Here is a 23385-nt window from a genome sequence, read left to right as displayed (position 1 = left end):
AAAATGTTCCTTTGTAGTTATTCATCTTAAAACCACTCAGACAAAACCCCTGTATAGTTAGTTTCATGTCAATGTTCACTTAATAGTCTTCCAAATAACTTTTGATGCGTCTTTGATCCTTAGTGAAATAGTCACATGTAATATTGCACTGGCATTTTACGATTTCTCTCAATATTTCACACACAAATGTCTCTAGATTGCATATGTGCATAGCTGGATAGAGAAGGAAATGATGTAGCTGAACCTGCTCACTACCCACCAGACACTATCATAGCTCCACAAATGAGGCTCCCAAAAACCTCTCAAGCAGGGATGCTTCCCATTCTATAGAGGAGGAACCTGAGACTCAACAAGTAATTTATAGAGACTCCAATTATTAAGGAATAAGGGATTCTATCTCAGGCTTGTCTAAGCAATCTGCCAAGCTTTCTTCTTTTGTGGGGAACAGGGCAGAAGTTTGGGGCAGATGTGAATACTGATGAGGACAGAAGAAAGTGAAAAAATTACTTTGCAGTGTTGTCATGAATGAATCCACTGGTAGATGAAACTCAATTTCAGCTTTGGTATGGCTGAATGTAATCCATTGCAATTATTTCTTGTGCTGTGGAATTTATGATTTTATTCATATTCTATGTTTTGTGGATCAGAGCTCTCTGTCCAAAATACTATAACAAGCATTACAAGCTAAGGAAGAATGAAAAAAATTACAAGGGCATATTGCTCTAGAAGAAAGTCAGGGTATCATCTTCTAAAACGATTCTTTACTCTGGAAGTTCCTGGTGCTGGGAAGGCTTTTCTTACTTGTGTCCTGGAAATTGACATCATTGCCATTGTAGGCGTTTTTCAGTTTGTTGGTCATCACACGGAGAGCCATGATCTGCTGTCTGATGAAAGTGTCCGGCCGAGTGATGTCCACGTCCACCTCAGGATTGTTGATCTGGTTGGTAAGCCCATCATTCATGATCTCAGGCAAGTATCTGCAAGGCAGAGAGGGAGAGAACAGCTCAGGGAGATGCCACAGAAACTGCAGAACCAGATGCTGCCATGAAAAACCAGATGACTGTCTCTAACAGTCAGCCAAGACACCTGGCAAAACTGGATGTAGTTCCTAGAAAAGAATGCCAAATAGTAAAAACACGGAATACATTTTCTCAGATGGAGATGTGGCTAAAATAGCCTCAGACTAGTTTTTTTTAAATGGCAGTTAATTCTTAGGTAGGTTTGCCTACAAATAAATGTGAAATTGGGGACCTATAAGAAACCACTTGTATTAGTCCATTCTCACACTGCTAATAAAGACATACCTGAGACTGGGTAATTTAGAAAGAAAAAGAGGTTAAAGAGACTCACAGTTCCACATGGCTGGGGAGATCTCACAATCATGGTGGAAGGTGGAGGAGCAAAGGCGTATCTTATATGGCAGCAGGCAAGAGAAGTGCTAAGCAAAAGGGGAAAAAGCCCCTTATAAAACCATCAGATCTTGTGAGAACTCACTATCATGAGAACAACAGCATGGGGTAACAGCTCCCGTGATTCGATTACCTCCCACCAGGTCCCTCGCATGTCTCCTGGGGTTTATGGGAACTATAATTCAAGATGGGATTTGGGAGGGGACACAGTCAAACCACACCACCACTGTTTCACATTAATCACTCTTTCCTCCCTCCACCCCAAATGTCAGCTTAGGTTAAAGATTCAATACCTTCCTCAGTTCTGCTAATTTTGGCAATAAGAACTGAACTTATAAATTATGTATGATTCAAGAGAGTTCTCTGTGAGGATGCCCATTCTCAACTGCAGAGGCCCTACCTCAGATCTTAATCAAAAGAAATTCTGGATGTAAAAAACTGCTTTGGGGACATTTTAGGAGTCAGCAGTGATTACTGGAATGACTGAAGTATAGATTAGGGTTTTTATTTTATAATAGAATCTTGAGTTTCATTAGGTAGATTTCCCAATGTTCAGTAAAATAGAAGGGTAAAATCAAATGATTCTGAATTTCACATTTCTTTCACTTGTACCAATATGTCAAAATTGTCAGCCCTTCAATGTGAGCTGCCTGAGCTGCCTAGGGGTATTTATGTAAGTGGAGGCTAAAGATCTTGGAAACGTGCTTGGGGCCCTCTCTGGCTCCTTCTTACTCTCACGATCTGTCCATCTTCCGGTTCTCTTCCTCTTCTTCTCATGGAGTTTCTTATACCTGCTTCTATTTTCCCACTTCCATGTTCCTCACTGGATTGCAGACACCCACTGCAGCCTCAGAGTGACCCCTCCCACCCTTCTTTCCTCTCTGGCGCATCCTGCACATGCTGTATGATTAATTTTCAAAAAATACTGCTTTTATCATATCACTCTTCTGTTTAAAAACTTTTGAGGATAGTAGCTAATGTCCGGTGAGCACTTACTAACTACCAGGCACTGTACTCAACATTTGACACACATCTTTAAATTTGGCCCAACAGCAAATCTAGAAGATAAGGAGTATTTTATCCTTGTTTGATGAAACAGTAAACGGAGGCTTTGTGAGAATAAGCAAATGTGCAAAGTTACAGAGCTACCAGCTGGCAAAACCATGACTTACTCCCAGCCTAGCTCTGGAGCCCCCGTGCCCTAACACTGCCCCAAACTGCCTGGAGGATCATCAGCTAGAATTCACGTTATAGCTCAGCAATCAAAGGGTCTCCACCCACTTCTACTTTCTCATACTCTCTCCAGGGTCCCTCCTTGTCTTACAGAGTTGACTCCCTATAGCCATCCTATGTCTTCCTGTCCCACAGGTTTTCCTTAACTTCCATAATGCAGTTTCTTATTTAAATACCAAATACCCTTAAAGACCCAGGTCTACCCTCACTTTCTCCTCAAGATATTTCCCAGCTTTCAGGGACTTACCTACCCTTTTGTAAGGCTGCCAGATTTGGTTGGGTATTTTGTACACTGCACAAAGTCACCCCTTGGAGCTGCAGGTGTGAATTGGTGCTGAAATCCAGCCTCACTTCTGTGGTCACCAAGCTACGCCCCTGCAGGGCACCATACACCAAAAGCAGTGCCTTTTTGTTTTCTTTTTGATACTCTTTTTATTTTAGAAAACTTCGATAAGTATAAAAGTAGAGACAGTAACATAATGAACCCCCATGCACCCATCTGGGTGCCTTTTTCTAATTCCTACCAAGGTGCTATATTTGTCTGTGTCCTGGTAAGAAATAGATGGTACTCTCAAAGGGGTAATAAAGAGAGTTTAAAGAAGAGGCTATTTATAAAGGTGTGAACGAGTTAAAGGAAACCAGCCCAGAGAGGTGAAGCACCCTGGGGCTGGCCACAGGAGAGGGGGCCCCAGGGGGTGAGGGGAAGAAGCTGTTAGCAGAATGAACAAGAACTGATACCACAGAGAGGCACCCAATGACACAGTAACTGCCGAACCAAGGTCTATCAGGGATGGGGCTGGAGAAGGATGCTCTGATCCCTGTAGGCTTTCCTCTTTGACCTCCAGCTGCTGCCTCCCATTGGCTGAACCAACTGGAAGCTGGTGGGCAAAGGAGCCCAGATGATACAGCTTGTAGAGATCCTTCAGGACTGGGGCTATAGTGGAGGGATGAAGAGCAGGTCTGATGGGGAATCAGGACATCTAGCTCTGGCCCTCTACAAGCTGAGGGCAGCCCTACCTAATTGCCATTACTGTTATTCTTCTACTTGCTCTACTGTTGTTACTTGAAAGCTCAAAAAATATCCTTTCCTCTATTTTATTATTCCTATTTACATATTCTTGTATAATATCCATATACTTGAAATTCTTCCCCTTCCTGCAAGTGATTTTCCAAGTTCTGGAAACCAAAAGCTCTATCCCCTAACCTCTAAAAGAACTACACAGAGAAACTTTGGTATTTAAGCTATTTTTCATGTATTGAATCTTATGATTGATGTATTTGTATTATGAATTGGTTTACTCATTTTAAATCAGAGATCCCATGAATAAACTCCATGCCTTCATCCATATCTTGAACAAAATCGACTTCACAATGCTCACTAAATAATGAATAATAAAACACACAGAGTGCATTGTAAATTCTTTTCCATGAAGCTCCAAGTATTTACTGCTCTAAAAAATTGCCTCATAGAAATTTTTAAAAGCCATGGACTCATATCTCTTTCTTTTTGCCATAAAGCATAACTTCTGTCCTGCCTTTTAATATTTCTGGTATATAAATAAATTCCTGTTTGATCCTGAGAGTGTTTTCCTGATGTAACTTCTAAAATATGCCATTGGACTGACTATTACTGACAGGCAATTATATAAGCCAGGCTCCGTGAGCTCTACCTAATTATTACAGCCTATTCGAATAAACAATAGCAGGTGCATCCCATCTTTTGCTGACACCAGAGCTGGGAGGTGATAGTCAATTCTGGTGTTGCTCCTCTACATTTTGGAAAATGAATCCTGCAGCTGTACCTATGCTGAGTCAGAGGCGAGCTTTGTTTCTTTCAGATGCTGTGTGCACTGCATGGTTAGCCGAGACTCATTTATCAGAATCTCACTGCAATAGCTTACATGGGAATGCTACCCCTGGGAGTCTGAACATCCAGGAACAATAAGGGACTGCCAAGTAAACCCAGCCTCTAACTGTGCCTACTGATGCTCAGCTGCTTACAATAAAAACAAGTAACAGTGCATCGTGTCCTCAGGAACCTTTCTCCTTTTGGTGTATTCAAAGGGTGACTTTGGAGACATTGTGAAAACTTAAACCTAAAACAGCTGAAAATAAAAATGGCCATTTTGTCACTCCAGAGGTAGATCTTGAATCTAAATCTATGACTGTCCATTGCACAACCAAAAGGGTCCGTGAAAGCCCCAGTCAGCATGAGGACCTCATGAGCCCATTTATTTCTTGCCTCTCACATTTTGTTTCTTTACATAACACTCCTGTCCTGCAAGAACAGACACCTCACAATGTTCTTCCTTTTTATTGGATTTTGCACAGCTTTTTGACATGACAGAATCCTGTTTTTGCACCATCATATCCTTGGGAGACAGAAGGAGAATCTTGGCACAGAGAGCCCAGGTTCCAGGGCAGGATGCATGTTTACTTGGTCCATCCAGCCTTGGGAGAAGCCACAAGTGAGGACAACCTAGAGAGTTGAGCAGGGATGTCATGGTTTGCCAATGCTTCCTGCTATGGGCAAGTAGTGGCCTCCATGAACAGCCAGGCACAGCTTCCTCATTTTGGTTGATTTCTGTTCTGCAAGAACACAGCTAGGAACTAAATCTTTGGCAGTTTTACAGAATTATTTTTCTTTGCATCTAACTGCATATTGTAAATGTGGATGTCCTTGATTACGTTCAAACATTATAACTGATTAGGGTGGAAGAGTCCTATGGAAATTTGAGGGGTGAGAAGGTTGATACATCCAGCCCTGTGGGTAGCTGCAGGCCCTCACTGATAAGAGTTCACAGTTTTTGTCACCTGAGAGATACTAAACTCGACCATCCCCACAGAAGTTTTCCACCAGCCAACCACAGCACCTGCTATTTTCAACATTCTACATCACTCCTGACGGTTAAACCAATGCTTCCAGAAAGACCCTGTTGGTAGAAGAATATGCTTAGTATTTCTCATCATCATGTTAATGCTCGTAGCTGTTTTGATGTAAGGCACTGCATATGGGCCACATGACTCTTAAGATTTAATGAAATTTGAAAGTCAATAGGTCTGAGAAGTGAGGCATTAGCAAGCAAGGTTAGCCGGGTGGTGCTTAATGGGAATGTCATGAATCCAAGTAGGAGCTAAGGCAGAAATGGGGAGCTTAGGTGCTGACCTAGGCTTCTTCTCAGGTGCACGATTCTTCCTTGACTGCTACTGCCTCAAGGCACAATGAGAAGGGTAAAGTCAAAGCAATTTCAATACTGTTTGTTGCCACAAATGAGCTCTACTCAATACATATCTCTATAGCAATTTCAAATTATAAGCTACCTATTCAGTCACGTTAAGCAGGCTTAAGAATTTTACTCTTCTAAAATAGATGTAAATCCCCATGTACAATGCCAAAATTCAAGGCCCCCTAATTTTTTCTTCAGTCTGCTTGTTAGCAAAACTTCATCTCATCTGAAACAAAGTCAATTATAGTCCTCATTTAGCTGACTTAGTGTGAATTTTAATACATTTTGCTGCAGAAATATTAACATGTTTGATTGTGGATTGCAGCCCCAGACCCCACTGGAAGTAGGATGTAATATACAGTATATTCACTGTGGTCATTTTCTAAAATCTAAAAAGTTGTGGATTCTGAAACACATGTGGTCCCAAGGGTCTCAAATAAGGGACTGCAAGCCTGTGGTAACAGTAACCTCTTCTAGAAGATTTCTTAAAATCTAAGTTTTAAACATATTTTATGATTCCACTTATATAAGGTACCTAGAATAGGCAATTAGGATGGCTATAATTTAAAATAAATGAACAAAAAATAACAAGTGTTGGTAAAGGTGTGGAGACATTGGAACACTGTGCACTGCTCTTGGGAATGTGAAATGGTGTAGTTGCTGTAGAAAACAGTATGGCAGTTCCTCAAAAAGTTAAAAATAGAATTACCATATGATCCAGCAATTGCATTTTTGGATATATATATATATATATATATACCCCCAAAGTACCAAGAATCAGTGTTCATAGTGCCATTATTTTATATATATGTGTGTGTGTGTATATATATATATATACACATAATATATATTATTATAGCTCCTACTTGGATTCATGACACCCCCACTAAGCACCACTGGGTTAACTTTCCTTGCTAGTGCCTCACTTCTCAGACGTACTGGCTTTCAAATCTCATTATTATATATATGAAGAATGGCACTGTGAAGAGAGGTATACAAATATCTTTGGGCTATCCCAAACAATTAAAGGAAAGGACCTGAGCAGATATTTGTGTACCTCTGTTCATAGTACCATTACGCAAAGAATTAAAGGCACAGATATTTGTTTATCTCTGTTCACAGTACTATTATCCATAATAACTAAAAGGTGAAAGGTGTCCACCTTTTGTTTATGGCTAAGTAAACAAAATGTGGTATATACATATAGGGGAAGTATAATTCAGCCTTAAAAAGGAAGAAAATTCTGTGATGCCACATGGATGAACCTTGAGGACATTATAGTAAGTGAAATAAGACAGTTACAAAAGGACACATATTTTATGATTCCACTTATATGAAGTACCTAGAATAGGCAATTTCAGAGAGACAGAAAGTAGAATGGTGGTCAGCAGGTCCTGGAGGGTAGAGGAGAGGGAAGAGGGAATTTATGTTTAATGGGTAGAGCTTCCATTGAGGAAGATAATAAAGTTCTGTGGATGGATGGTGGTGATGGTTGCACAACTACATGACTGCACTTAATGCCACAGAACTATTCATTGTACTGTGGCAAAAATGGTAAATTTTATGCTTGGTACATTTCACCACAATTTTAAAAATTCAAGTTTTAGTTATAACTTTACTAAAGTTCTTGCTAAGAATTACTCTTTTCCCTTTCCATTTTTCTTGGATGGAATGTTGGATTATTCAACACAAATTGTGACCTTCTGCTTTAAGTGTATTTATAAATTCATGAAGACCGTTAAGCCAGGGTTGTCGGAGGCATCAGGGACTTCATGAGATGTGACGTTGAGATATGGTCAAGGGCATAAGGGTGATATATGACTGGGTCACCTGTGATCTCTCTGGGACCCAGCAGTGTGACCATGGACAAGTCATTTAGCTACTTCATATAATTATTTACTATGCAATTCTAATGTACTCTTAGAAAAATTAAGTTGTTAACATGGCTCCCCATATTGCCAAACTGAATTCTTAGGAGTGGCTGACAGCAGCAGACTCTGAAGTTTTAAAGCCTGCGTTCTGTTCAGAAGAAGAATTTGCTGTGGCTCTTTTCCAGTTGGAGAATGTGAGGCAGGAAATGGTTTGGGGAAGCTTTTGGAGAACACATAGCTCATTGATTGCTGCAGTAAGCAGGAGTGAAATTCTTTGACTTCGCCTCTTAATTCATTGGCAGGAACTCCCCAAACCCATTATTAGTAGACCCGGAGTTAGTAAACTACAGAGTGGATAGGAAAAAAGAGACACATGAGCCAGTTTTAAAAGATGCCGAGCTGTGAACAAGCATTTTCCCTTCTTTCTATTTGCAGCAAGCTCTGCCTAAATTTTTTTGTTTTCCTCCACAGAGGTTCACACAGCTTCTTGTCTGCCAGGACAGTCAGGAAGACTTTACGGAGTCCTCTCTCTTCAAGTGTGCCTGAAGAAGGGAAGTGGGCATTTTAGAATGCCTGGCTTGACAGTCACCAGTTCCTTACTAAGACAGAATTCCCACTGATATGGTTTAGATTTGTGTTCAAATCTCATGTCAGATTTTAGTCTTCAGTGTTGGAGGTGGGTCATGGTGGGAGGTGATTGGATCATGGGGGTGGATTTCTGCTCTGGTGCTGTTCTCATGACAGAGTTCTCACTAGAGCTGGTTGTTTAAAAGTGTGTGGCACCTCCCACTTCCGTCTCTTCCTCCTGCTCCAGACATGTAAGGCATGCCTGCTTCCCCTCACCTTCCACCATGATTGTAAGTTTCCTGAGGCCTCCCCAGGCATGCTTCCTAGACAGCCTGTGGAACCATGAGCCAATTAAACTTCTTTTCCTTAGAAATTACCCAGTCTCAGCTATTTCTTTATATCAGTGTGAGAATGGATGAATACGACCCCTTTCCAAGGTGTTTGGCTTGGTATATGTTGGATATTTTACAGTTCTTTAAAATACAGCTAGAATGCTTTGGGACACACCCCACAATTAGGATAAAAAAGTATTGTCCTCCAGACTGCCAAGCCAGTATCTTTGACAGATTTGCCATCATCATGCATCATTCCATCTCCTTCCGTCTGTTCAGACTTACCCAGTCATGAGTTGTTATTTTCTTTGGTTAGTCAATCTACACTCTGTGGTGAGACTGACTGATCTATTTTCTAGATTTTTCTACTTTTCCTATTTCTTACAATTTACTGTGTTTACCTTCTGGCTTCGGGAAGGATTTCCTTGGGGACACAATATTTCTGTCAGGATCAGGTGCCTTGAAAAACAGCAGAGGCTCCCTGCAAAAGCCATGTTTCCAATGGGTCCAATTAATTTTGTCCCTCAGTCAACTCCCTGATAGCCTCCTCCCAGAAGGCATTTTAAAGAAAGGACACAGTGACAGCTCAACACTGCCTTACAAGGAGCAACATCAGAAAGCTGTTTCGTCAGTTTATGGGGGAGAGGGCGGAGTCTGGAAATGACTGACTCAAGACCTCTGAAGACTCTGAAATAATTTACATCCTATCAGATAACATGTGTGCCGGTGAGACTTGGGTCTCAGACTGGGTTCCATTTTTCCTGTCCTGTCTCATTGACTGCCATACTCTCCTTTTCTTTTTAATCCCTCTGAGTTTGGAAAAGAGTATGCATGAAGAGAAAACAATGCTACAAGAAGTTAGAGATGATGCAGTTTAATACGGCTGTGTTCTAAATAAGTAAGAATCTGCCTCTACATGAGCAAAAAGTAAGGGCCTATTTGAACACCATTAGGGCTTTATTTTTTCTTTTGCTGCTGCCTGACAAAGTTCTAACCTGTATATGCTAACCATATAAAAGTTTTATTACCTTCCAAGTCTATGTTTTCCTGCCTCCTATCTAATCATTCTTATCTAGCTTCTGTACAGACAGCTCATTCCGGCCACCAACTGCCCAGAACGCCCTTCTCAGGGATGACTGATGACTGTAAATGTCCTCCTAGGGTCTCTCAGTTCACCCCAGGAACTTTGGGAGGCCTATATTTATAACCTGTACCATGAGTCTTTAATTTTTTTCCCTTTGGCCTTCTAGATTATTATCGATTTTCCTCTGTAACTTACTAGCTTCCTTTCAGTTCCTGTTTGTCTGAGTTGAGTCAGAATGTTGCTGTGTCTTCTCCCATTTACTCCTGAGAAGTTGCTTAGGTAAGTGAAAAATGGAAGGAGTAGAAGTTACACTTGCAAACTCACTTTCCTGCTGGTCACCGAAGACAACTGGGCTGCCTTTCTCAAGTAACAGACACTGCCATGAACTCTAAAAACATCTTTTTTTTAGCTCTTCTGAGAAGTAGGATGTGATTCTGAGCACAATGTTTGCGTGCCACCAAAATTCACATGTTGAAGCCCTAATCTCCAGTGTGATGGTATGGTGTCCCTCAGCCAGCTCCTCAATAGCCTCCTCCCAGAAGGCATTTTAAAGAAAGGACACAGTGACAGCTCAACACTGCCTTACAAGGAGCAACATTGGAAAGCTGTTTCACCAGTTTTATGTGGGAGAGGCCCCCATAGGAGGTAGGGCCTTTGGGCCTTTGGGAAGTTATTGGGGTTGAATGAGATCATGAGGGTAGATGATTTCTTATACTAGTTCCCTTATAAGAGAAATGAACCAGGACTCTATCTCTAAGGATACGGTAAGGAGGCCATTGTCTATAAGCCAGGAAGAGAACCCAAACTGCTGACACCCTGATCTTGGACTTCCCAGCCTCTAGAACTATGAGAAATAAATTTCTGTTGTTTAGGCTATCATATCTATGGTATTTTTTGAGCTAAGACACTATTTGAATCAAATGCTGACCAAGGATTCTAAGTATTCATCCTAGCTACTCATCAAAATGGCACTATCAAAGGCCAGAGTTTTGTGTGGATGATATCCTGTATTGTGAATGCTGTGCTATATTTCTAACTTAAAATTCTCTCCTGGTGCACTTGTGAAACCTATGCAATTCATTATTGAGAAGACTTCAACCATGTCTATAACCTGGCTATCATTAGTGGGTGATGTTACAATTGAACCATGTGAACTCTTAGCTCATATTGCTATTGTTATTTTTAATATAAGAAAAGCCCCATTAAAGGAAACATCAAGGATATCAGTGAAGAAAAGAAACCCCAAAATTGCAACACGCTCCCTGAAGCTCGTATGTAGACTGAAAAAGGTAATATCTTACATGTAAAACACCAGATACAACACATGGTTGCCAATTAAATGTGAATTGCAGGTAAACAACGAATCCTTTTTTTTTAGTGTAAGTTGTTCCATTGGTTGTCTGTTATCTTTATGCGCTAGATCTGGCAATCCTGCCTTTGAGACTTCCTACTCCAAATGTAGTCCCTGGACCAGCAATAACTGGATCACCTAAAAGCTTTTTAGAAATGCTGAATCTCATTCAGGTTCTACCCCAGACTTACTGTCTTAGCTTGGGCTTCCATAACAAAATCCCACACACTGGGCAGTTTAAACAATGCACATTTACTTCTTGCAATTCTTGGGACCATAGTGTTCAGGACCAGGGTGCTGGCATATCCTGTGTCTGATAAGGGCTCTCTTCCTGAATTGCTGATGGCTGCCATCTTGTTGTGTCCTCACATGGCAGAGAGAGAGAGAGAGAGACAGAGAGAGAGAGAGAGAGGGGGGGGGAGAGAGAGACTCTCATGTCTCTTCTTACAAGGGTACTAATCCCATTAATGAGGGCTCCACCCTCAAGACCTAATTATCTCCCAAAGGCTTCACCTCCAAACATCATCACACAAGGGGTGAGGATTTCAACTATGAATTTTGGGGGGACACAAACATTCAATCCATAGCACTTACTGAATCAGAATCTGCATTTTAACAAGATCTACAAGAGTTTAGCCTGCACGCTGAAGTTTGAGAAGCACTGTTAGGATTACAAACTATTTTACTGAGATTATCTCATTGATCTTCATATTGTCTCAGGAGGTTGGCAAGGGAAGAGGAAGCAGGGAAGACATTCCCTTAACCACTTTGTTTAACCCGGTTTTTGTTTTCAAAATGAAGATTTAAATGCTGATAGGGTCACTGTGATTGGGCACACTTGCAATTTCCTCCCATCAAAGGGCAGAGTCTCCTTTTACCCCACCTCCTGCTTCCAGACCTGTTTAGCTACAGAGACAGAGTGAGATCTGTCAGAGATGGGTGAGGGTGGAGCAAGTGGGGGAAGCAGGGGGATGTGAGTGGGTTCAAACCTTAGAGGACCACTGCTTACCCACCCTTAACCATGATCTCAACACTGCAGATTGCACCTTGCAGATTGCCACAGCAGCCACGTCTCTGTGTATCCTGTTCTATTTGAAGTCATCATCAATTTCAACTGGTGGCATTAACTTAATAACAGCTTTTTTAAAAATAAGATAATCACCGGAGTAAATGGACATATTTACTGTAAGAGTCATTTTGATACCAGAAATGTTAAAATTTGAAATAGGTATGTTTCTGAGTCAAGGAAGTATGATAGAAAGCTATGGAGCAAGATTCAGAAAGTAATCAAGAAAAATAAGGGTGATGGGAGACAGGCCGGATCAAACACTTAGGACACAAGGCTGCAGGAGCGGGTACAAACAAAAACGTGTGGCTGAAGGAGTCTGACGGATAAAACAGAAAGAGAGGAAGAAATGTCTGGTTTATTGGAGACCTCATCGCACAGGCTTGAGTTTATAAACTTCAGGCATGACAGTCCCCATCAGTTCTAATACACATCTCTGCTTCATATCTATTAACAGTTGATGGATTTTTTTATTTTTATGTTTTTAGAGATAGAGTCTCACTCTGTTGTTCAGGCTGGAGCTCAGTGGCACAATAATAGCTTACTGCAGCCTCAAACTCCTGGGCTCAGGTGATCCTCCTGCCTCAGCCTCCTGAGTAGCTAAGACTACTACAGGCACCTGCCACCATGCCCAGCTACTTCATTATTTTTTGTAGAGACAGGGTCTCACTATATTGCCCAGGCTGGTCTTAAACGCTTGAGCTCAAGTGAGCCTCCTGCCTCAGCTTCCCAAAGTGTTGGGATTACAGGTGTGAGTCATTGCACCTAGCCAGATTTTCTACAAATAAAGTTTCTAGTTCTTTCATTTCACATAGGTGATAAGAGTAACTTTTTTTTCTCTTTCATTTTTTTGAAAAATCATTCCTTAACAATTAAAAAGGCCTGTCGTTTTAAAACTCATAATTCAAAAATGGGAAAAAGTAAGTTATTATCCACATTATAATGGATTCTCACACTTACAAAATAGTTCAGTAAATTTCTTTAAGTGAAAAATTTCTGTGATGTTTTTCTAGGTGAATTAAAATTTGGATAAGAAGAAAGCCTCAATTAAATTCAATTCAACAAGTCTTTATTGGTGATCTATTTACTGTGCTAGTATATAAAAATATAATATTAGAAATCCCTGCTAGTGGAAGAATTAAAAAAAAAAAGAACTAAAGGAAACCAGGTAATTGTAATTGTCCAATGGGTACATAATTTGAGTCATAAATAGTTGACAGTCTCATCTTTTAATAATATACTTATGCATAATAAATATATATTTTATTGGGTTAAATTCTGTAGTATTCCCACAAGTGATTTCATTGCATTAAACTTGATCATTTCTCCACCTGCATAAAATCTTCTAGTGTCTTCCTGTTAATCTCAGGATAAAATTTAAATCTTGTGCCTGAGGACGGATCCAGGTTTTTCTCTACCAGTGTGGTCCCTTCCTAAACCTGGAGTCCAACAGTAGGGTACTGATGTTCCCAGATTCACTGTGCTCACCCCAATCACTGTACCTTTTCATGCAGTGATCCCATTGTCATCTTTTTTTTTTTTGAGACAGAGTCTCACTGTATCACCCAGGCTGGAGTGCAGTGGCATGATCTTGGATCATTGCAACCTCTTCCTCCCAGGTTCAAGCGATTCTCCTGCCTTAGCTTCCCAATTAGCTGGGACTACAGGCACGCACCACCACGTCCAGCTAATTTTTGTATTTTTAGCAGAGACAGGGTTTCACCATGTTGGCTAGGCTGATCTCGAACTCCTGACCTCAGGTAATCTGCCTGTCTCAGCCTCCCGTTACCATCTTACAGCACTTAATCTACAGGGCCTTGCACAATGCCTAGGACAGAGGGAGTGCTTAATTGTATGGCTGGTGGACTGGTGGACTGACTGAGTGGATGCTATAGAACCACTCAAGATTTTACAGAGCTTAGGATCTGTCTCATTTGTTCTCCCAACTTGGAGAGGACAGTATTTTGCTGTTGTTTGTTTAAGAGGCTTTTGCTATGTATTGCTATGTATTTGCTATGTATTGCTATGAAAAAAAATACTGGGCTAGGATTTGGGAGATTCCCAGCTTTCAGCCCTGTTAATTGGGTAACAGTGGACTAATTATTTATCCTGTCTGGATTCTTCATCTGCACAATGAAGAACTTGTCTGAACCATCCTGATCTCCTTCAGCTCTAACTTCAGTGGTCTTTATCTTCCCTATTCATATTCTTGGTAGTGTTTAGTTTCTTCCTCTAGCCTCACCCATGGCCTTTTTAAAAAAAATTTTCTTTTTGTAAGAAATTACATATGCACTAATATCAGCAACCTGTGTGACCATCCATGAGAATAGCAGTTCGAAACCCAGGCTTTATGTTAGCCAAGGCTGAAAGGTAAACACAGATGGGAAACAGTGAAGCTCAAAAAACCAAGCATTTTATTCATTAGGCCATCTGGCCATCCTTCACAGTGTCTCTCTGTATAGTCATCGGGAAAATACACACTAGAAGCTGTTAATTCATAGATGAATTTCCTGGCCAAAGATCTCCTAGCTAAAAAGCCCACTGGTAAAATGCTAAGTATTTTTTAGTGGCATGTTGTTAATATCATGACTAATTTCCTTCTCATGATCTATGTTTTGATATTGATATTTTGAGCAATTTGAAATGGTTGCAGCTCTTTTTTGGTAGGTACCTTGCTTTCACCTTGCTAAATTCTTCTTGGTATGGTTAATAATATCATTAGCAATCGATATGGTTAGGCTCCGTGTCCCCACCCAAATCCCTTCTGGAATTGTAATCCCCATAATCCCTATGTGTTAAGAAAAGGATCTTGGATCATGGGGGTGGTTTCCCTCATGCTTTTATCATGATAGTGAGTGAGTTCTCATGAGATCTGACACTTTTATAAGGGGCTCTTCTTCTTCACTTGCACTTCTCTCTCCTGCCACCTTGTGAGGAAGGTGCCTGCTTCCCCTTTGTCTTCTGCCATGATTGTAAGTTTCCTGAGACTTCCCCAGCTATAGGTAACTGAATCAGTCAAGCCTCTTTCCTTTATAAATTACCCATTCTCAGGGAAGTTCTTTACAGCAGTGTGAGAATGGATTAATATAGCAATAGACGCTAAAAACATGCAACTGAGCAGCATAAGAAATAAAAGCTAATGTGCACCTCCCTTACACCTCCTGCTTAACTTCTGCAGTTTCTTCTGAACTTCATAGCCACACACTTTATATTAATAGCCAAAGATTTACATTTATTTTTGTAGAGACAGGGTGTCACAATGTTACTCAGGCTGGTTTCAAACTTGAGCTCAAGCTATCTTCCAACCTGGGCCTCCCAAAGTGCTGGGATTACAGGCATGAGCCACTGCACCCGGCCAACCACATACCTTCTTGTTTCCTTTTGATCACAGCTGCTTCATATGCTTGAAACTGCTCAATAAAGCCCCAGAACATACTCCCCTCTTAGACTCTCCACCCACTGGTCAATTCCCAAAGATTCCTTGAGACTAATTTACCAGCTGCTTTACCCACCTGCAACCTCACTGCTAAGTGCTCTGGCAGTGCCTGCCAACTCCCAACAGGTCCTCCCATCCAGCCTTTTCATCCTATGAATGTCCAGGCCAAGCCCATTTCTGAGCTGAATCAACAAATTCAGAAATTCCATGTCAAGTCCCCACAGCACTGGTCAGCAGAGCAGGATGATGAAAACAGCTGTCTCTTGTCAGCAGGTTCTGATGGGACTTCCCAAGGTGTGACACCTATTCAAACCCTTTCTCAGTGTCCCTCAGATATTTTCTGTTACCTTGCCAATAAACACTTCAATTATTTTTCCAACAAGGGTGAAAAAAAAAACCAATTGAATTTTCATTTCCTGTTTAACTTGTGATTGAAAAAAGGAGCCCTGGAAATTTAGCTATGGGTAAAAATAGCTTCAGTGTCTTAAAGCCATTAAGTGAACCTGAAAAAGCTTTTTGGGATCACAGGGTATCTGAAACCTGGCATCTGTCACCGTTCCCCTGTCCTCATCCAGAGGCAAGGCATTTCGAACAAGGATTCCACGGTTAATGGCACCTTGAGAGAAAGTGCTCCCAGGTGCCCATCAAACCTGTCACTCTCAACAGCTGTTGCTAAGTGATGACTTGTCCCTCCACCCCCTGTTGCTTTTTGCATAAACAGGTCTGCTGAGTTGTGCCAGGAGCATCTTCCAAGGCTGGGTGTGCTGCTCCCCCTTCCATGTGCACATCGAGTCACCCTCACCTGGCTTTGCTGTGCCCATTCCAGCATTCCTCTTCGTTGGACGTACCCGCTGTCACGCTCTCGTCCTTGCAGATGGTGTAGGGTAATGCCGACCAGACCTTTTTAGAGAGCTTCAATTTCTCTTTTATGTCTGTGACCTGATCAAGAAACCAAGGAAAGCAAGTTAGTGTTCTGCTCAGGCTTTTCCCATTTCTACACAAGGATGCATGCAGGCGAAGGTTACAGAACCTGTGATGTGACCAGCATGAACTCTAATGGTTTTAAGAGAGAGACACCACACTGCAGAGTTTATTGCCCGGGAAAGCCTCCTTTCCTATCTCTCAGTCCTCCTCTAGCTGAGAGTTCTCAGGTAACTGATAAATTTTTGTTTTCCGTCTTTTCTGTCCTTCAATCCTTTGAATTAAAAACTTATGAAGCATTGTGCCTGGCTTCAGGTCCCTCTCCTGCTGAGAGTCCCTAATGTGAACACCCCAAGTATAGTCTCTAGAATTCATTTGCTTGCACATCAGACAAACGTACCAAAACAAACGCACCAAGAGATAAATACTTTTCTCAATGGACTACTTGTTTCTGCAAAAAATAAATATTGCCACTAATTCAGCTGCTGGTACTTCTGCTGTAGTGCAGATGACAGGCACTTAATAGCACACACATGGGTGGTAAGCAATAAAGCAAACTCTCTTAAAAATCTCTAGAACTGAAAGAGAAGTCATTCTGAATACGGGCAAGTGTAAAATTCACAGCCCTGTGGACAGGTGGCCAGGAAAAGCTTAGAGCCAACATGTGAAGTGTCTTCAGGCTGAACACTGACTTTTTACTTGCAGAAAGGGTACGGAGAGAAATTTAATGTCATCTGGCTTCATAATGAGCCCTGGGAAAGTCCAGAGATGACTGGAATGCATCTGCTGTGAATTGAATTCTTTTTCTCCCTTTAACATGCTAAAGTCCTAACCCTTGGCGCCTCAGAATGTGACTTTATTTTAAGATGGGTTCATTACAGAGCTAAAGAAGTTAAAGTGAAGTCATTTGGGTGGGCCCTCTCTCAGTATGACGTGTCCGTACAAAAAGGGGAAATATGAGCACAGAGACACACACAGAGGGAAGATAATATACAGAGACACACGAAGAAGATGCCCATTTACAAGCCAAGGAGAGAGGCCTAGAACGCATCCTTTCCTCCCAGCCCTCAGAAGGAAACAACCCTGACACCTCAGTTTCAGACTGCCAGCCCCCAAACTCTGAGACAGTAAATGTCTGTTGTTTTAAGCAACATACTTCGTTATGATGGCCTTACAAACTAAAAAAGAAGCAAAAAAAAAAAAAAAAAAGCCGAGTCAACATATGATGGGGAATGGGATATTTACAGAATCTCAAAGCACCTGATAACACAGATTCCTTATTAATTACAAAAGGAAAACTGGTAATTTTACAGTGTGGAAAGTTGGTAGGCTGCCACCTTCACCAGGTGATCAAGGCAAGGGGACAAATTGGTCACGTGTTCCTCCCGATGTGATGCGTCAAGATGGACATATCACTTAGGCAGCCCCAAATTCATAATCTGAACCTAATCATGGGGACACATCAGACAAACCAAAACTGAGGGGCATTCTAGAAACCAGCTGCCCGCTACTCATCCAACATGTCTATCATAAAAGACAAGAAAAATGTGAAGAGTTCTTCCAGATGAAGAATAAGAGATGTGATAGCCAAATGTAGCACAGAATTCTGGACTGAATGCTAGGTCAGAAGGATAATTGCCAATAAAAGACATTATTGGAAGAGTGGGCAAAATCTGTATGCTGCTTCTCTATTAGATACTAGTATTATGTCAGTGTAAATTTCCTGAATATAAAATCATACTGTGGTAATGCAGGAGAATGCCATATTCTTTGGAGATACACACTGGAGGATTTAAAATGAAAGGGGTAAAATTTCCACAAGTTGCTCTATAACAGCTCAATAATAATCAAGAATAACAATAAATACACAGATGTATAAAGAAAAAGAAAAAAGGTAAATTGGCAACTTTTTAATAACTGGCAAATCTAGATGAAGAGTATAAAATTTTTCAAAAAATGCAATTTTCAGTAAGTTGGATTTTTTTCAAAATAAAAATGTGAAAAACAATTTCTCACATTTTATTTGGTATGCATAATGTCCACTTTGGTGTCCCTAGCCTCCACTAAAGGTGTCTCCACCACAGACCACTCATTCTCACTCTTTTCAAAACAAACCTCAGAGAAACAAATACATATTATATATTTATATCTGGTTCAGAAAATGACCACTACCTTCAGGACTGAAATATTGTCTGGTTTATTCTGTCCCATAATAAAACAAACTAAGAATGAGCATTCTCTTTCTGCATATTTTTTACTAAAATCCTGCCTCCAGGTTATGGGAATCTAAACCAGATACACAGATTTTGCGACTCAGAGAAAGAACAAAATTGCATAGTGTCCCACAGGTGTCTCCCTTTCAATATGTGCAGAATTTAATTGCGGATGCTGCTCTACTCATTCTTTAAATTGTTCTCAAACATTGTTTCCTTCAGGATGCATTCTTGTGTCCCCAAGTTAGATTTAGATTCAACTTTCTGCACTGCACAGTGTCCTCTTGATGATTCTAAGTACTGATCACTCCAAACTCTAATAATTGACTTATTTTTCGGATTCTCTTTTAGACAACATGCTTCTTGTTGCCAGAAATTTATCTTTATCCACAGTGTCCAGTATGGGTCAAGTGACTAACCATCCAAATTTGTCACAACGTAAGGGATTCCAGGATGATGAGTTTTCAGCCTTAAAATGGGAACGTCCCAGGTAAACCAGGATGAGTTGGTCATGCAGATCTCAGCACACAACAGGTGCTCAATAAATATTCGTTGAGATAATGGGTTGAATAGTCCCATTCTATTACAAGGTCATAGGCTGTATGGTTAACATGAATTAGCTGGGGTCACAATACTGTGTGTTCACCCTCCCAAAAGGGGTGGGAGGAAGCTGTGGGGTGGCATTTGGCTAAGTGAGGAGCCCATCACGATGTTGGGGACATGGGTTTTCTCTCATTGTTCACCCCAGCACATTTATAATCAGAGTATGTTCCCTCTGGCATTTCAGTAGCTGTGTGTTTTCATTGTGCAATTGAAGGAGATAACATCAAAGGAGCAGTGAGAAATGTAAATGCTGTTTTAACATTCTGCACGGAAACACTGGCCAATTCACCCTCAGAAGGTGACGGTGAGGTGGACGGCTGAAAAAATGGACACCGTTAGCCCCTGGAAAAGAACAAGCCTTGGATTCTAAATGCAACTGAATGATTGCAGTTTATTTTCCCATATCATGAAGGCCTTTCAACTTGCACATCATTTAGAAATATTTTTCTCATTTTATTTATTTATTTTTCTGAATAATATATGTAAATGCTCTGCTGTTGCTCCAGGACCTGAGGTTTTTGTTTGTCAGTTTGTTTTGTTTTGTTTTGTTTTTTTTCCTGGAAACTTTTTTTTTTCCTGGAAACTTAAATGCATACAACTATGAATGAAGCTTTATGTTAACGATCACTTTTGTAAAAATATATTAGTGACAATGACAGTGAGCCTTAATTCATTAATAACACAACGGATGGAAACAAAGACTTGGGATAAAATACAAAATTGATAACAATTTCCTTTCTCTGATTCCTGAATGAGCTATTCTAGGACAAATGAACTCTCACCAATACTTGCGAATGGTATTTACCGTTGCTCCAATATTGTATTAGTGATGTTGTAATATTAAATACTGTTACTATTTAAGTATTATTTTTTGTCATCTATGCTATTGATAGATACTGGAAGTTAAACAACTCCTACTATGTCTCAGGAATCTGATCCAAACATATACTGTTGGGGTTCACAGAGAAAATATGAGCCCTCTTTTAGGATTTATCTGGAGTTGATTCTGTTTTCTGATAATTGCAACTCTTGACATCAGTAGAGACAAACACTCTTAGTTTAAGACCTGTCAAAGGGCCCATGAATACTTGACTCTATTAGGAAGAGAGGGTACCCTTCTCATATCTGCCATTACAGCACTGTAAAATTAGGCAAAAGAGGGAGGAAGTTGACAAGGTGGAACGATTGCTAAAAACAAAGAGATTAGCAAAACCAATGAGCAGAAAGAACCATCCAAGTACTCTTGAGTCTTGCTTTGTCTCCAGGCTGGAGTGCAGTGGCACGATCTTGGCTCACTGCAGTCTCTCCCTACTGGGTTCAAGCAATTCTGCCTGAGCCTCCCAAGCAGCTGGGATTATAAGTGTGTGCCACCATGCCTAGCTAATTTTTGTGTTTTTAGTAGAAACAGCGTTTCACCACATTGCCCAGGATGGTCTTGATCTCCTGACCTCATGATCCACCCCCCTTGGTTTCCCGAAGTGCTGGGATTACAGGTGTGAACCACCACACTCAGCCCCAAGTACTCTTATATAACAAGTTTACCTAAGAAGTAATCTTGCTCCAAATATTTTACCTGAATCCCATCAAGTTTCTGACTTAAAAAATCAGTTTACAGGAATTACTGGCAGTAGAGGAGAAAATTAAGTAACACCATAAATCATCAGACATATCCAGTGATGAGATATTATATAAGACTACTGACCTTAATGCTTCAAAAACAGGGCAATTGAAAGAAGAAATCAAGAAAGGAAGCCAGCCAGCAAGCAAGAAACAAAGAAAGAGAAAGAAAGAAATAACTAAAGAAAGAAAGAAAAAGAGACAAGGAAAGAAAAAGGAAGGAAGGAAGGACTGAACGTACAAAGGAAGGAAAGAAGCGAGGAAGGAAGGAAGGGAGGGAAACTGACTTCTGGATTTGGAGGTGGGGACTGAGGGACCCAGCTGTAAGTAAGAGGTTTCATAATTTTGAATGTAGAATAAATAGCAGCTGATATTATTGAATTACTGCTAATTTTCCTAAGTGTGATCATGATGTGGTTGTATAGGAGACTGTACTTGCTTTTAAGAGATTCATGCTGAGATACTTAGGAATAACAGGTTACTGCATCTTTTACTGACTCGAAAATAGCAAAATAGTCAACCATTATTGAATCTGTATGAGGGCTATATGGATGTTAATTTTACTATTTTTTTCCCTATAATTTCAGTATTGAAAAAGTAAAAATAATGAAAAGTTCAGAAAGAGGTAAGACTTTGTTGTCAGGGCACATGGCTTTTAAGAGACTTCCTGGGTTCAGCATAGGGCAGGAAGTGATTCAAAGAAATGGGGATTAACTGTGAGCTTTCATTGAGCTGAAGCACTCACGCACATTTGATCTTCACCACTCTGAGGGTGCTGAAATACTATCATTATGCCCTTTGTACAGCTGGGAAACAGGCCTTAGAGAGGCTAAAAAACTTGCCACACATCTAGTAAATGGTAGAGATGAGATTCAAATTCAAATGCAGACTCTGGAATCATGACTCCTAACCACTAGGCTTACTATGGTCATAGTTGATAACCTTGGTTTTCGAAGTATGTGTGTTGGGCTGCTAGCATCTCTGGGGTGTGCAAGAGATTCAATGTGATTCAGGATGAGAATTCCCATTTCTGTTTTTAAGTATAAAAATACAAAAGGAATTAAGCTTTTATTTAATATTTAATCTACAGATTGATATTTCAATCAGTCCATATAGGGATGGCCATTTCTCGATAATCCTAGGGACAGAGTAAGACTTTCATAGTGGGGAGGGGCAATATTGGTACCTCCACCACCATTAACTTGCTGCTGGTGTATTGATCCAGCATATGTACTGGCTAAAGCATTTATGGATTAGATTAATGAGTTTTAACTAACTCATTCAATGGAGTGGAAGCTTAAATAGCTTTAAAAAAAATTTTTGGATGTCTTTCATTTCAAATAAAGCCAGCACAAGTAAATAATACAATGTTCCTTTTACTCTTGATCCATCTGCGACATTACAAAATAGAAATAAAAAAGCCTATCTTTTTCTCATTTTTCAAGTTTTTGTTTTTACGTAAGTTTCATGAGGTACAGAATGTGTTAATTCAGTGGTGCTTATGTTACGATTTATGGCATTCTGGTTGTGTATCCTCTGGAATTTTTTGCTGATAGAGGTGCAAGACTAAAATTATTTGCAGATCACCAGTCTATAGCACAGGAACTCATGTAGTATATTTTAAATCAGTGACTTAGCAAGTAAAAATTCAGTAACATTCAATGAAATCAGTTTAACGAGACAGGAAAATGTAGTACAGTTTAGAAAAAGTTCCAAAACATTGGTTACAAAAGAAAAAAGGCTTTCGTGGCTAGTATCGCTTCATTAAACACTTCTAACGTGCCTTTTATAAGATAGGTTTTATAGTAGACTCTGGGAATGCAAAATATAACTTGCACACAGTTGCTATCCTTGAAGGGTTTGTAGCACTTTCTTGTGGGGGGTAACAGGCACAAAGCAAACATTATAGTCCCAGCTAAGCGAAGGGAGCACTGATATTCATTTGTCTGCAAATTCCCTTTGTGGGAACACCACCATATTCCTTCTCAAGCAAATAAGGCTTTGCTGCTATTTGTTCTTTTGTGGCTGCCGGACTCTTGTCATGGGAAAGATTAGAAGCAGAATCATTAATAATTTCCATCCAGGGATCAAAAACCAAAATAATGCATCACATCCTCCCAAGTTTTCACCTCCAAGAACGGGATGATTTTGTCCATGTAAAAGCCATGGCTTTTAGCCACCACTCTGATCTTCAGCTACTCATTTGCTAAAGAACAGCTGTACTTTCTTGGCTCCCAGGGAATAACTGCTCCACAGCCAGAGACTCAGTAAACAGAGCTTTGTGTGTACCAGTGCTTAATAAATATTTGTCAAATGAATAAATACACGAACAGCATTGCTGATGATCTGCTAAGGGAAGTAAGATTTCAAAAATGATTGATTACCTGCCAGCACTGCTTTCCAAATGTTACTTTAGAGAGTAAAGGAGGCATGGGCAAATCCATTCAGGCATTTT

General features: G+C 40.4%; 1 protein-coding gene across 1 annotated transcript in view; it reads right to left on the bottom strand.

Moving 5' to 3' along the window:
- GPC6 (glypican 6) overlaps positions 1-23385 on the bottom strand; it is a 1186177-nt gene that overhangs the window by 6031 nt on the left and 1156761 nt on the right. Inside the window, exons 7-8 of the mRNA XM_032277284.1 lie at positions 16379-16515; positions 802-977 (exon numbers count right to left, since the gene is read on the bottom strand). Coding sequence (XP_032133175.1) covers positions 802-977; positions 16379-16515 — 313 coding nt within the window. The remainder of the gene's footprint in view (positions 1-801; positions 978-16378; positions 16516-23385) is intronic.

Source organism: Sapajus apella, unplaced genomic scaffold, assembly GCF_009761245.1.
Source record: "Sapajus apella isolate SASKATOON/1434 unplaced genomic scaffold, GSC_monkey_1.0 scaffold9, whole genome shotgun sequence".
NCBI lineage: Eukaryota > Metazoa > Chordata > Mammalia > Primates > Cebidae > Sapajus > Sapajus apella.
This window is presented reverse-complemented; position numbering and strand designations above follow the sequence as displayed.